This window comes from Saccopteryx leptura, chromosome 2 (genome assembly GCF_036850995.1).
Source record: "Saccopteryx leptura isolate mSacLep1 chromosome 2, mSacLep1_pri_phased_curated, whole genome shotgun sequence".
Lineage (NCBI taxonomy): Eukaryota > Metazoa > Chordata > Mammalia > Chiroptera > Emballonuridae > Saccopteryx > Saccopteryx leptura.
In genome coordinates, this window is record NC_089504.1 from 138,157,490 (window position 1) to 138,171,878 (window position 14,389).

General features: G+C 45.5%; 1 protein-coding gene and 1 pseudogene across 6 annotated transcripts in view; both read left to right on the top strand.

The window, feature by feature from the left end:
- Positions 1–14,389, top strand: part of BICD1 (BICD cargo adaptor 1) — a 233,090-nt gene that overhangs the window by 150,383 nt on the left and 68,318 nt on the right. For all 6 annotated transcript variants that reach the window (XM_066368923.1, XM_066368928.1, XM_066368927.1 and 3 more), the window contains exon 4: positions 3,688–4,113. In XM_066368923.1, coding sequence (XP_066225020.1) covers positions 3,688–4,113 — 426 coding nt within the window. The remainder of the gene's footprint in view (positions 1–3,687; positions 4,114–14,389) is intronic.
- Positions 7,414–12,175, top strand: LOC136393904 (matrix metalloproteinase-15 pseudogene; annotated as a pseudogene).

A 14,389-nucleotide genomic window follows, 5' to 3' on the forward strand; every position in this document is an offset into this window, starting at 1 on the left:
GGAGTTGACAAAGTTTTTCTTTAAGGGCCAGATTGTAAACATGTTAGGTTTTACAGGCCATCAGTCTCTCTTGCAACTGCTTCATTTTGTTGTTGTCACATTAAAAGCAGCCATAGAGAACATGTAAACAAAAGAGTGTGTGTTTTAGTAAAATTTTATTTACAGAAATACATGGTAGGCTGGATTTGGCTCAGAAGACATAGTAATTTTGAAGACCCCTGGTCTAGTTATCAATTTAATAGGGATTGAAGAATAAAAGGTCTGTAATGCAAACTGAATTAATGTCTGCAAATGTAAGTTATCACACAATCTGGGGGCAGTCAGAGGACTGGTAGAAATACTGGGAAAGGTTTGCAAGCAGGTGTTCTAAATTGTCCGGAGAAAGAAAAGGAAAAGGTCAGGATGAAAATGATTGAAAGTATGTAAGCAGGCCTGCAGGAAACTATGATACTAGACTTTGTTATCACAAGCAGTTTTCCGTGACTTGACTCTTCTGAATATTATATTATGGACCTGTGAAATTCTGTTGACCCTGTATAGCAGTAAGTGTTGGTAGTCCATCAGTATCCATTATATTCCTTATTCCCAATGTTTCACGAGTTTTTTTTAAATGGGCACTAGCCTACCCAGAGTAAAGACTAAATTCTTCACCTCCCTGCAACCAAGTGTCATATAACTAGTATTGGCCAATTGGATATGAAGGAAAGTGATATGGGCAACCTTTGAGACACGTCCTCAAAGGCAGTGGTCCCCAACCTTTTTTGGGCCATGGACTGGTTTAATGTCAGAAAATATTTTCACGGACCTGCCTTTAGGGTGGGACGGATAAATGTATCACGTGACCAAGACAAGCGTCAAGAGTGAGTCTTAGACGGATGTAACAGAGGGAATCTGGTCATTTTTAAAAAATAAACCATCATTCAGACTCAAATATAAATAAAACGAAAATAATGCAAGGTATTTATTCTTTCTCTGCGGACCGGTACCAAATGGCCCACGGACCAGTACTGGTCCATGGCCCGGGGGTTGGGGATCACTGCTCTAGGGACAAGGTATGCCCCTTACATTGTCCCACAGCTTAGAACATGATCAAGATGGCAAGCCACCTGAGACCATATGGATCAGAATGGGAAGCAGTGTAATTAGATAGAAGGAGTCTGGCTCTGGGATGACCTCATGGAGCAGAAATTTCTACTGATCCTTGACTGACTACCTCTATATTGTTACAGCAAAGAGAAATAAACTTCTATCTCGACTAAGTCACTGTTGTTTAGGTCTCTGTCACATTAGCCAAACCTACTACTTCCTAACTATATCAAAAACTTTATCCTAACCTCTGTGAGACAAACCATTGCATTGAGATTATATGAAGAAGGATGGTATGGGTGGAGCAGAACTAGAAATGTATGAAAATGATAATGTTCTATGATCCCTATATTTTAGTTGTTGGGTTTTTGGGGGGTTTTTTCCTGTATTTTTCTGAAGCCAGAAACGAGGAGAGACAGTCAGACAGACTCCCGCATGCGCCCGACCGGGATCCACCCGGCACGCCCACCGGGGGCCACGCTCTGCCCACCAGGGGTCGATGCTCTGCCCCTCCGGGTTGTCGCTCTGTTGCGACCAGAGCCACTCTAGCGCCTGGGGCAGAGTCCACAGAGCTATCCCCAGCGCCCGGGCCTTCTTTGCTCCAATGGAGCCTCGCTGCGGGAGGGAAAGAGAGAGACAGAGAGGAAGGAGAGGGAGAGGGGTGGAGAAGCAGATGGGTGCTTCTCCTATGTGCCCTGGCCGGGAATTGAACCCAGGACTTCTGCACTCCGGGCCAACGCTCTACCACTGAGCAAACCGGCCAGGGCCATATTTTAGTTTTTAAATCGTTTTAGCCTGGCCTGTGGTGGTGCAGTGGAGAAAGCATCAACCTAGAATGCTGAGGTCACCGATTCGAAGCCCTGGGTTTGCCTAGTCAAGGCACATATAGAAGTTGATGCTTCCTGCTCCTCCCTCTTTTCTCTCTCTCTCTCTTCTCTCAAAAATGAATAAATAAAATCTTTTAAAAAGTCTTTTTAAAAATACAAGTTTAAACTATTATAAACACTAAAATAAATGTAAAATTAAACACATAGTTAATTATTAGTTTCTTATAATGATGTATATTCTAGTTTTTTTCATTCACAATAGTTTATTTAGCAAATACTTACTACAGAGCAGAATTCTGTTGAAACACTATGAAGAAACATGGAAGCACTAGGAAGGACACGTAGGTACATAAAGAGTATTTCCTCTTTCTAAGGAGATTACAAGGTGATTGTGGAGATTAAAGTACTTACTGAAAAGTGATCTGTGCCATGGAAAAGCCCCCAAGGAGGCCATGTTGGCCTAGAGTAGAAATCTTTTCCCTGTGGGTTTACATGACCAAGAGGGTGTTTGCGCAGGCTTTTTTTTTTTTTTTTTTTTTTTTTTTGGTATTTTTCTGAAGTGAGAAGCAAGGATGCAGAGAGACAGACTCCCGCATGCACCTGACCAGGATCCACCTGGCATGCCCACCAGGGGGCGATGCTCTGCCCATCTGGAACGTTGCTCCGTTACAACCAGAGCCATTCTAGCACCTGAGGCAGAGGCTATGGAGCCATCCTCAGCACCTGGGCTAACTTTGTTCCAGTGGAGCCTCAGCTGCGGGAGGGGAAAAAAGAGATTGAGAGGAAGGAGAGGGGGAAGGGTGGAGAAGCAGATGGCCACTTCTCCTGTGTGCCCTGGCTGGGAATCGAACCCAAGACTTCCACACGCCAGGCCAACACTCTACCACTGAGCCAACCGGCCAGGGCCTGTGCAGGCTCTTACTTAATATAATTCAAAAGAATATTGATAATACATAGTATAATATATATATATATATATATATTTGTTACCGCATAATTGATAATTGATATTGTTATTCCAGATTTTATCCTTAAGCACATAAAATTTGGCTTCTTCATTTTACTCTTAAATGTATTTATTGAGATTATATTCTTACTGTGATCTTTTAACTAGTTTATCTCTGGGTATAAAAATTACCTCATTATTAATAATTCAATAAAACAGTAATGGTGATGATAAAATCTTGGTTGTGAATAGTCTGATAAGCAGTTACGAAAGAGAAAAATCCACATTATATTAGGCCAACGGCACCCTTTTTTGACCATTGGACCTTATAAAAGAAATCCTAAGACAAATACATTTTCATCTCTGCTAAGAATTTAATTTATGCCTGACCAGGTGGTTACATAGTGGATAGAGCATTCACCTGGAATGCTGAGGACCTAGGTTTGAAACCCCAAGGTCACTGGCTTGAGCAAGGTGGTCACTGGCTCAACTGGAGCCTCCCAATCAAGGCACATATGAGAAAGCAACCAATGAACAACTGAAGTGCCACACTATGGGTTGGTGCTTCTTATCTCTCTCCCTGTCTGTCTCTCTCTTTTTCTCTTGCTAAAAAATAAAAAAATAAAGTGATTTATATATAATTTCTAAAAAAACCCATCCTGTGTTGCCTTAAGGATATATATACCATGTATTTTTGAAGATTTATTTTGTAGACTAATGTTTTTATTTTTTTATTTTTTATTGATTTGGTCCACTAGAGTGTCTAAAGGCAGTTTTGTAAGACCCAAATTTTAGTTTTCTGAATCTTCTCTATCCTTTCTGATTCAGGTTGAATACGAAGGCTTAAAGCATGAGATTAAACGATTTGAGGAGGAGACGGTGCTGCTGAACAGCCAGCTGGAAGATGCCATCCGGTTGAAGGAGATTGCTGAGCACCAACTGGAAGAAGCCCTTGAGACCTTGAAAAATGAGAGGGAGCAAAAGAACAACCTGCGGAAGGAGCTCTCCCAGTACATCACCCTCAATGACAACCATATCAGCATCTCAGTCGATGGACTCAAGTTTGCTGAGGACGGGACTGAACCGAATAATGATGACAAAATGAACGGGCATATCCACGGGCCCCTAGTGAAACTGAATGGAGACTATCGGACTCCTACTTTAAGGAAAGGAGAGTCTCTACACCCTGTTTCTGACTTATTCAGTGAGCTGAACATTTCAGAAATACAGAAATTGAAGCAGCAGCTTATGCAGGTAAGAACTATTTAGGGTTGTTAGAGTGCATTTTGCACAGATGCATAGCATGTTGTGGGAATTCTTATTCTGACATTTTCACTTCTGAGTATTTTTAAAAATATTGCTTCTTCAACAATCAACTTTGAAAGTGCAATATTTTAGAAAATAACAGAAGAGGTGTTGAGAAATCTCATTTGCATTGCTTTAAGAAATTAATCTCTAGAGTCACAAATTAGATTGCAATCAGAAGGCAGACAGACAGCAAACATCTTGATGCATGTCTAACAAAATAATTTAAAAACTTTACATACAAGTGAAATGACAGAAAAGGAACTTTTCCATCAGAAGCAACAATATATATAGCTTCAAGAAGAGGAGTTATACTTCATAGCAATGCTTTAAGTTTTAAAAGACATGAAGATCTTTTAATATGCTAACTAGCCAGGGTACCATATGATTAAAAATATAGTAATGGAATACTATGCAACAATGAAAAAGAAGGAAATCTTAACTTTAGCGATAGTATGGATGGACCTGGAGACTATTACGCTAAGTGAAATAAGCCAGGCAGAGAAAGACAAATATTATGTGATCTCACTTATATATGTGGAATCTAATGAACAAAGTGAACTGAGGAAGGAATAGAGGCAGAGGTGGGGTCACAGAGAGCAGAGGGACAGCTGTCAGAGAGAAGGGGGATAAAGGGATGGAATGAGAGAAGGTGAAGGGATTAGTTATACATAGATACAGACAACAGGACAGCAAATCCCAGAGGGAATGGGAGAAGGGAGGTTAGGGGAGGGTGGCCCAGGGGGGATAATGTAAGACACATTGTTGGGGGTGGAGGGTGTTATATTGAGTGGTGCTGGGGTCCAGCCCTGGGGGGAATCCAGGGGTCCCACAGGAAGAGACGGTGCCGGTGTGAATCGAGTGAGAGAGCTGAATTCTTTTTTAGCATTCACTGCCAGGCATCTCTGCCAATGGCTAGTCTAGCTTTATTTTTATACACACACACTAAGTTACAATTACATGGTATCCAGAATACATTGATTAATAATTGGCTTTGTTTCATTATGGTTACATATTTCTAGGCAACAGTTAATTCATTTCTATATAAGCTATAAATCAGGTGGTAAGTCATTCTAAGTATAGTTATACAATAACTTGAGCAGCAATAACAATATTGGCGCAAACTTCTAAAAGGTCAGTACTGATTAATAACTCTACCTTACTTAATGTCCTATTGTCTAGTCCAATTTTATTTATTTACTATATTCATACACTAGTTAAGTTCTAACTTTATTTTTCTAAGAGTGTTCTACCACCTGTAGGTCAAGTATGCAAAAAGAAAGGAAAGTTTTTCTACCCTACCATGTAAAAAGGCTAGGGAGGTAAAGTAATGAATTAAGTGAAGGCTGAAAGGTGCTTCTGTGTATAGTTACTGTTTCTTACCTATTCATAAGTCACAATCTATTTTTTCTAACATGATTAATAGGAAGGAATTCTCCTACAAACTTAACCCTTTTCGAGGGATATCATAGCCAGCCTCTTATGTCTATGAGCCCAGTTCAAGGGGCTTACAGGCTTTTCTGTGGAACTCACACCCTCTGTCTCATTTCCAAAGAAATTACTATGAATCTACAGGGACGGTGCTATTATCCTGTGCCATAAATGATCGCACACACACCCAGAAAAGGGGGAATAAAAGGCCAAATTAATTCAAAAAGTTAAAGGGGGAAGTATCGTTGCGTCTTTTCTCTGCTGTGACTTTGTCAACCAGTAGCCATTGATTGGCTTCCGACAGAGTGGGATACTTCAATCCATGTTAACACAATAGATTTAAATTTTTATTAAATAAATAAACAAAAGTACAGGATGGATATAAGTCTGAAACCAAGGAGTTCTGATGCCAGCACAAGCTAGACCTTAAACTGTAGTATCTTCAAATCAAATGTCTGTGTAGAGTCCCATGTTTAAGCTTATCTCATTGTAAAATGGCTTTCTATGTAATCTTGCCTCTCTCCCAAACCTTAATCCAGTACTAATGGAAAAATTGTCTGGGGAACATCACCATCATCCCCATCTCCTGGGGGATTCTTGAACTCCAAATTGTTGGGCTCTACACAAATCTACTGAAGCAAGAATCCTGTTCAATGAGCTTGTTGGGTGATTAAGTTTGAGGCTTACTCTTCAGTCTGTTACCCTTCCAAGGTTCTTTGCGTATAGCTGATAAAATCAGAGGCTAAGACTCTGGTAGTCATTTATTTTTAGAGCAAATGACACATAATTTTCTATCTCTATAAGAATGGTAAATAAAAAATGAAATTAGCAGAAATCAGTAAGAGACTAGGGAATGAATGAAGTGAATTTATGATGTTTTATTTTTAATATATACTACATCAAGAGTCAGCATACCCTGCTCTTTACTTGAGAGCTCAGTGCTTGTGCTGCTAACAGAGAATTAGTTTTCACAAGGATTAATTTGAACCTAAATAGGAAGGTAGGGACCCTGGAAGAAAATGAGTGTCATACCAACTTTTACCAGTTCTGTGTAGCTAATGCTTCCGTATGTCTTTATGCTCAGTTAATACAAGTAGGTTGATACTCTGGGGAAGGGGGGAATTTTCCCTCTTAGTTTTTCTGATTGGCCTAAGAATTAAGTTGACATAAGAGGGATTAATAGGAGAAAATAACCACGTTTATTACATTTGTACACATGGGGGTTCTATAAGACTATGGGACCTGAGGTCGACATACAGGGCCATTAGATTTATATTACCTTTCTGGACTAAGGGGGCGGTAGGGGTCTGGGGGGGTGTCTCAGGGAAAGTATAAAATTCACAGGTAGATGAGGAAAAGTAAGCATTTGGTAAACAAATTCTTGCTGGACCACAACAATGTGACAAGGAGGTCGCCTACAAAACAGGCTGTGCCTGGTCTCCCTCTGTCTGCCCCACTTGGTTCCCATGAAGCGAGGGTGATAGCTCCCTTCCCGGTCTCCTGTAGGCAGGTGAGGGGGAGGAAAAGGGCTCTTCTTGAGTCTTTTGCTTCTTAAAAACAACCAGCTTAAAATCATTGATACCCAAACAAAAAGGTATATTTTGGGGTGGCACACTCTGCTTGCCCCACCCCAAAGGGACAGGTGCAGCACTGAATGATCAAATATGACCATTTCTGTAATGAAACGTGAGTATTTACAGTAGGAGGAGAAGGTGAGGACTATGTGAGGCCACACAGCAGGTGCTCAGGGAATTTAGGGCTGTCTGAGTGTGGCCGCCACGTGAGGCATGATAACGCTTTCATTTAAAGGATGTTGAAATGGTGGCTGCCGTTGGTATAGCAACAGCTATCCGAGGAGGCAGCTCTCAATTTGGTATCTCAGCTTATCACGTCCACATGCTCTGGAGGTGAGAGTTGGTATTTTCACAGTTCTTTTTTCTCTTAGGACTTCTTTTGGCAGGGTTTCAAAGCCCTGTGGTTCAGGAAAGGCTGTGTGCCTTCGAATCAAACATCTGCTCTTAGTTCATGTTGACAGTTTGTGAAGGTGTCAACCAAGGGGCACAGGCAGGAATAAAACACCCAGCACCAGAAATATGCAGCTTTTAAGAGTTTCTTCCTTGGGATGAAAGAAACACTTTGAAAACAGCATCCCCAGGCCAAACTTTTTCTTATCTTACAAGATTCCATCTATGCACGTAAATTATGTTTCCCCACCCAGGGGTATTTACTTATTCTTGTTCTAAAATGGAAAAAAAAAAAAGTCCGTTTCTGCCCTGGGTATCAGGAATGGTGGGTGAGTTGCTTTGTTTCTCTGAGACACATTCATAAAGGGAAAGGCACCATATCTCCCCATGTATATGACGTGCTTTTCCCCAAAAAACTTGGGGTCTAAATACTGGGTGCGTCTTATACAGTGGTTGTAGGGGTTTTTTTACTTGCATTTCCCGCTTGTTCACGCTTGTTTTTGTGCTCATTATTGAAGACAGTGATTCATCATCAGACACAGATGAGGACAAGCTAATGGATGGGAGTTTTGACAGTGATGAGGAGTTGTATGAATTTTATGATGAATAAAACTTGAGTTCAGTAACTTTATGTAATACATTTATTTTTCCAATTTCTGGCCCCGGAATTAAGGTGCCAGAATTATACATGGGATTGTCTTATACATGAGGAAATACGGTAATAAATTCAGGCCCCCATCACTAGTCTCTCTGATGCCTTTGTTGGAATTATGGGAGGACAAATCAGGTCCCCTTCCTCAAGATATACTGTCATCTTCTGGGAAATGATGATAATATGAAAATCTGTGAAAACTGGAATTTAAATAGTGCCCCCAATTGTGCAGTGTACAACCTGCAGATAATTAAACCGAGGCCCTGGTGAGCATCCTATCCTAGCCTCCTTTGTAGAGTTGTTTTGAAGACTAAGTGGAATGGTAACTATGAAACCATGTGTAAATCACAAAATTTTATGTTATTAGACTAGAACTGTCCGTCAGGTTTTGAGGTGTCAAGAGGTTGCCACTTCCATTTTATATAAAAAGTCAATACATAAAGTTCAGAAAGTATAGGAAAAGATAAAGAATGGTAAGCCTATATATTTAGGGGTGCTTTTTCCTAGAGAAATTTCGAGTGCATATTTTACTGAATTGTATTTCTTCCTAGGATATGCAGTAAATTACAGGAATATTTTAAATTTACCTAGTCATACTAATTTTCACATAACACAAATGCATATGAATTAAATAAGAAAAATACTTATAAGGAAACATTTTTTGTAAATAACTTTGTTTTATTTTTCAATTACAGTTTACATTCAATATTATTTTGTAGTAATTTCAGGTGTACAGCATAGTGGTTAGACAGTCATATACTTTGCAAAGTGTCTTCCCTGCCCGTATCTCCAGTACCCACCTGACACCACACATAGTTATTACAATATTAGACTATATTCCCTATGCTGTACTTGACATTCTGTAACTACCAATTTGTACTTCTTAATCCCTTCACCTTTTTCACCCAGTCCCCAAGGAAAACATTTTTCATTCATCTAAGATAAACTTGACAATAGACCTCAATAGCGAACAGCTCAATTAATGCCATTCTTTATTCACTAAGAGGCATTCTTCATTCAGGGCATTATTGAATAAACTATTTTGGCTTTTGGGTGCCCTCAAGGCTCTGTTGTTTTCAATATAATATAATTGACATTTTCCAGTAAAAGTCAAGTACCTTAATTAGTTTTATTAGAATAAGAAGTAGTAGATCCTGTCTGGGAAAATACTTAATCTATTTAAAGGAGTCTCTATGCTTTTGTAAAAAAAATTGTGGGTTTTTTTTTGACAGATGGGGGGGGGGCGCAGATAGCGACAGACAGGAAGGGAGAGATGAGAAGCATCAATTCTTTGTTGTGGCTCCTTAGTCTCTTTAGTTGTTCCTTGATTGCTCTCTCATATGCGCCTTAACAGGGGCAGGGGGGAGCGCTACAGCAGAGTGAGTGACGCCTTGTTCAAGCCAAGGACCCTGGGCTTCAAGCCAACGACCTTTGGGCTCAAGCCAGCGACCATGGGGTAATTAGTCTGTGATCCCTTGCTCAAGCTGGATGAGCCCGCGTTCTAGCCGGTGACCTCGGAATTTCGAACCTGGGTCCTCTGAGTCCCAGTATCGATGCTCTACCCACTGCACCACTGACTGGTCAGGGGCTTTTGTAAAATATTATCTTTGGGCCCGGAGCTGCGCGGAACTCGCAGGGGACGTGGGCACCAGCTCCCTGGCTGGCTTGCTCGCTCGCTCCGACTGGCTCAGGAGTTGCCTTGCTCTCGGGAGCCGGCCCCGGGATCCTAGGCGGCGGGACCCGGCGGCGTGAGGCTCCAGCCGGCCCTCTCTTTCATGGGCTGGCTCCGCGTGCCCGGAACTGCCCTGGCCGCTTCTCCTCGGGGTGGGAATTTGCCGAAGGGACCTAAGCGGCTTCGGTGGGGACAGGGACCTGGACTGGGAGGTCTGCTACGCGCCGGGCGGGGAGCCAGGGAGCGTCGCAAGTTTCCGAGTCGAATGCAGGGACGCGGCGCTGGCGAGCCCCGCGTGCTATGATGCCAGTCGGGCTGGGCGCAGAGCGCATAGGCATCGAACGGAGTGCGCCCAGACAGCCGTCATGGGCAGGCAGCCTCCTCAGTGGCGAGGCCCCGACTGCTGCCGCTGCTCCTGGTGCTTCTGGGCTGCCTGGGCCGCGGCGCAACTGCGGAAGACACAGAAGTCAATGCCGAGAACTGGCTGCGGCTCTGGGGCTACCGGCCCAGCCCAGCCGCCACATGTCCACCATGTGCTCGGCCAGATCCTGGCCTCAGCCCTTGCCGAAATGCAGCGGGATCCCTGTTATTGGCGTGCTCGATGAAGAGACCAAGGTGTGGATGAAGCGGCCCGTTGTGGGGTGCCAGATCAGTTTGGGGTGCGTGTGAAGGCCAATCTGCGGCTGCGGAAGCACTATTGCCTCACCGGCAGGAAGTGGAACAACCCTCACCTGACCTTCAGCATCCAGAACTACACGGAGAATCTGGGCTGGTACCACTCTCTGGAGGCGGTGCGCAGGGCCTTCCACGTGTGGGAGCAGGCCACTCGACTGGTCTTCAGGAGATGCCCTACCAGGACATCCAGCTGCGGAGGCAGGAGACTGACATCATGGTTCTCTTTGCCTCTGGCTTCTATAGTGACAGCTCACCCTTTGATGGCACAGGTGGTTTTCTGGCCCACGCCTACTTCCCTGGCCCCTGTCTGACGCAATGAGCCTTGTACCTTCTCCAGCATAGACATGCATGGGAACAGCCTCTTCCCAGTGGCAGTGCACAATCTGGGCCACACACTGGGGCTGGAGCACTTCAGCAGCCCCAGTGCCATCATGGCGCCCTTCTACCAGTGGATGGACATTGACAACTTCCAGCTGCCGGAGGATGATCTCTGGTGTATCTAGCAGCTCTATGGCACCCCAAATGGTCAGCCACAGCCCACCCGACCCCTCCCCACTGTGACACCCCCGCAACCAGGCCAGCCAGACCACCAGCCCTCCAGCCCCCCATCCTCCACCCCCAGGCAGGAAGCCAGAGCGCCCCCGAAGCCAGGCCCCCCAGTGCAGCCCCAAGCCACAGAGAGGCTTGACCAATATGGCCCCAACATCTGCAACGGAGACTTTGACACAGTGGCCATGCTGCGTGGGGAGATGTTTGTGTTCAAGGGCCGCTGGTTCTGGTGGGTCCAGCACAACCGTGTCCTGGACAGCTATCCTCTACCCATCGGGCACTTCTGGCACGGTCTGCCCAGTGACATCAGTGCTGCCTATGAGAGCCAAGATGGGCGTTTGTCTTCTTCAAAGGTGACTGCTACTGGCTCTTCCAGGAAGCAAATCTGGAGTCCAACTACCTACAGCCACTGACCAGCTATGGCTTGGGCATCCCCTACGACCGCATCGACACGGCCATCTGGTGAGAGCCCACAGGGCATGCCTTCTTCCAAGAGGACAGGTACTGGTGCTTCAATGAGGAGACACAACGAGGAGACCCGGCTACCCCAAGCCCATCAGTGTCTGGCAGAGGATCCCGTGTCCCCCAAAGGGGCCTTCCTGAGCAACAATGCAGCCTACACCTACTTCTACAAAGGCACCAAGTACTGGAAGTTAGACAACGAGTGCCTGCGAATGGAGCCCTGATACCCTAAGTCCATCCTGCGGGACTTCATGGGCACAAAGAACTGGGCCCCCGGTGGCCTGACATGGCCCATCGGCCCTTCAACCCCAACGGGAATGCAGAGCCTGGGTTGGGCGCTGACAGCCAGGAGGGTGATGAGGGCTGTGAGGCTGGCCCAGGTACCGGGGAAGGGGACTCTGGGGTGAGGACGGATGGGGGGGCAGCAGCGTGGTAGTGCAGTGGGAGGAGGTGACTCAGACGGTAAACATGGTGATGGTGCTGGTGCCGCAACTGCTGCTGCTTCTGTGCATCTCGGGCCTGACCTATGCCCTGGTGCAGATGCAGTGCAAGGGCGCGCCCCGCATGCTCCTGTATTGCAAGCAGTCTCTGCAGGAGTGGGTCTGACCGCGGCTCCTGCCTCACGGTGCTAGGGGCCCGGCTGGCCTGTCCGTGGTTCTGCCAGGGGCACCTAGCTTGAGCCTTTGCTGGCTTCCTCTGCCCCAGGCCCTCCAACATCCCTGCCAGCCCTGCCCTCATTGTTTATTTATGCCCAGGTTTTTTTGTTTTGGGGGGTTTGTTTGTTTATTTTTTATTTTGCACACTAACTGAGCATTGGTTTCTACTTTCCTGGCCAGGGGCAGTCCTCGGAGCGCAGGGTTAGAGCTTTCTAAACAGAGTTTTGCTCCAGACAGGGAATTAGGCCCCTACCCACCTCTGCCGTGGCCTTAGCCAGCAGGTTAGAGAGTCAAAGGGCCAGGTGGGAGAGTGGCTGACAAGGTCTGGGGGTTCTTCCCGTCCTGGGCCCTCTGCAGCCTGAGCCCTGGGGCCAGAACCATGAGCTCTGTTGCCTTTGGAGACCAGTAGGTCCTAATTGGTCTCCACCCACCTGTCTTTCTCTCCCTGCTTTTGTACAGGGGTGCCCCAGGTCGGGGGAGACAGAGGGGTAGGTGGTCCCCAGCTGTGAGTCCACGTTGAGTTTTGGTTCCTTCCCAACCAACCTCTAAGAACCCCAGCAGCCCGGGCTCCTTGTGCCTAAGAACCCTACCCCGCCCCTGGCCAGCAGAAGGGCCAGCAGCCCCCACGCCCATGTGCCCCTTGAGCCCACTCCTCCTTTTCTCTCTAGAGAAGGGGTTCTGGGCCCACCTTACCAAGGACCAAAGGGGGTCTGCCATGTCCCCTCCCCCCCCAGGAGCCTCGCCTCTAGGCTGGGCCCCCACCCCCTGTGTTCTCTCTGAGCCATGTGACCCACCTGGGCTCCTCCCCTGGGTCTGATCCTCCCCTCGCTCACCCACATCACTGTTCTCAGGGGTCTCAACCCTGCCGCCTAGGGCTCTCCCAGGGAGATGGGGGCTGATGGGTGCCCTGGCCAGAGTGCTGGATGTCACAGAGTATGCCCACCTGTGTGGGTGCCCACCGCCCACCATGTACCAGGCTTAGGGAGGGTTCCTCCCCTCCGGCTCCCTGTCCCCCAGGGCACTAGTGGGAGAGGCCAGCAGGACCCCATTGTGGTAGCCTGGAGACTCCCTGCTCCTGGGCTCAGCCCTGAGGGTGGAGACACTTCCGTCCGTGTTCCTTCGTAAAGCAAGCAGAGGCGAGTGCTGTGGGAAATGGTACTGTACATCGGCTGTCCCCTCCGCTGCCCCACAGCCACAGCCCCGTGGCCCCTGGATGGAGGGGCATCACATGGGCTGGCTCCGAATGCAGGTTCAGCAGCTACTGTCCCCTCAGTCCTCAGAACCAGAGAGCCAGCCAAGGAGGAGGAGGTCCGTGTCCACCCCCCTTTGTTTCTTTCTGTAAATAACCTGCACTGATTAAATTGTATGGCCGGTGGGGGTAGGGTATTTTTACCTTTGATAAATAGCTTCTGTTTACGTAACTTCACATAACAGAGAGTCAAACTAAGCAGGAGAAAACTCTTTGGAATTTTCCCCCCTAGAATCACACTAGATATATAATTTCACATATAATGTGAGAAAACAGTAATGTTCCTATAAAGCTGAAATTATTATGTTTTGCTGTATCTTCATGGGTATGGAAGAAATATTCATGTATTTAGATCTATTAAAAGCAATTTAAATTTTTTCTATAATGATAGTAAGTTATTCATTTGCTATATGACCTGTAAGAATTCAAAGCAATTTATTTATATTTGCCTAATTGGTTGATGCTTATAGTAACTGTATGGGGTAGAAAGCACTGTTATCTCCATTTTATAGATTTAGAAACTGAGACACAACTGTTATGTCAATTGCTCAAAGTAAAAAACTTAATAAATGGACTTGCTACACAGAGAATCACATAAATCAAATGTTATTTCTGCTTAACAAAGACTCAGAATATTTAAAGGGTAAAATGAATAAAACAAGAAGAATCTGTTGTTTTTAACAGTTAAAGTGATAAATATGTTTCCTAGTACAAAGTTGATAATTTAAGTAGTTAAAATATTACAGAATTTATAGTTTAAGATTACCTTTCCGGAGTGACGTCAGAGAAATGGCGCCGTAAGGAGCGATACCGATAAATCTCCCCCAATATTCAACAAGATCTTCAACCAGAGACAGAAAAATCTATCCTTGGAGCCTCCAGAAGTTCCACTCTAAACTCGAAGTACCATCAACA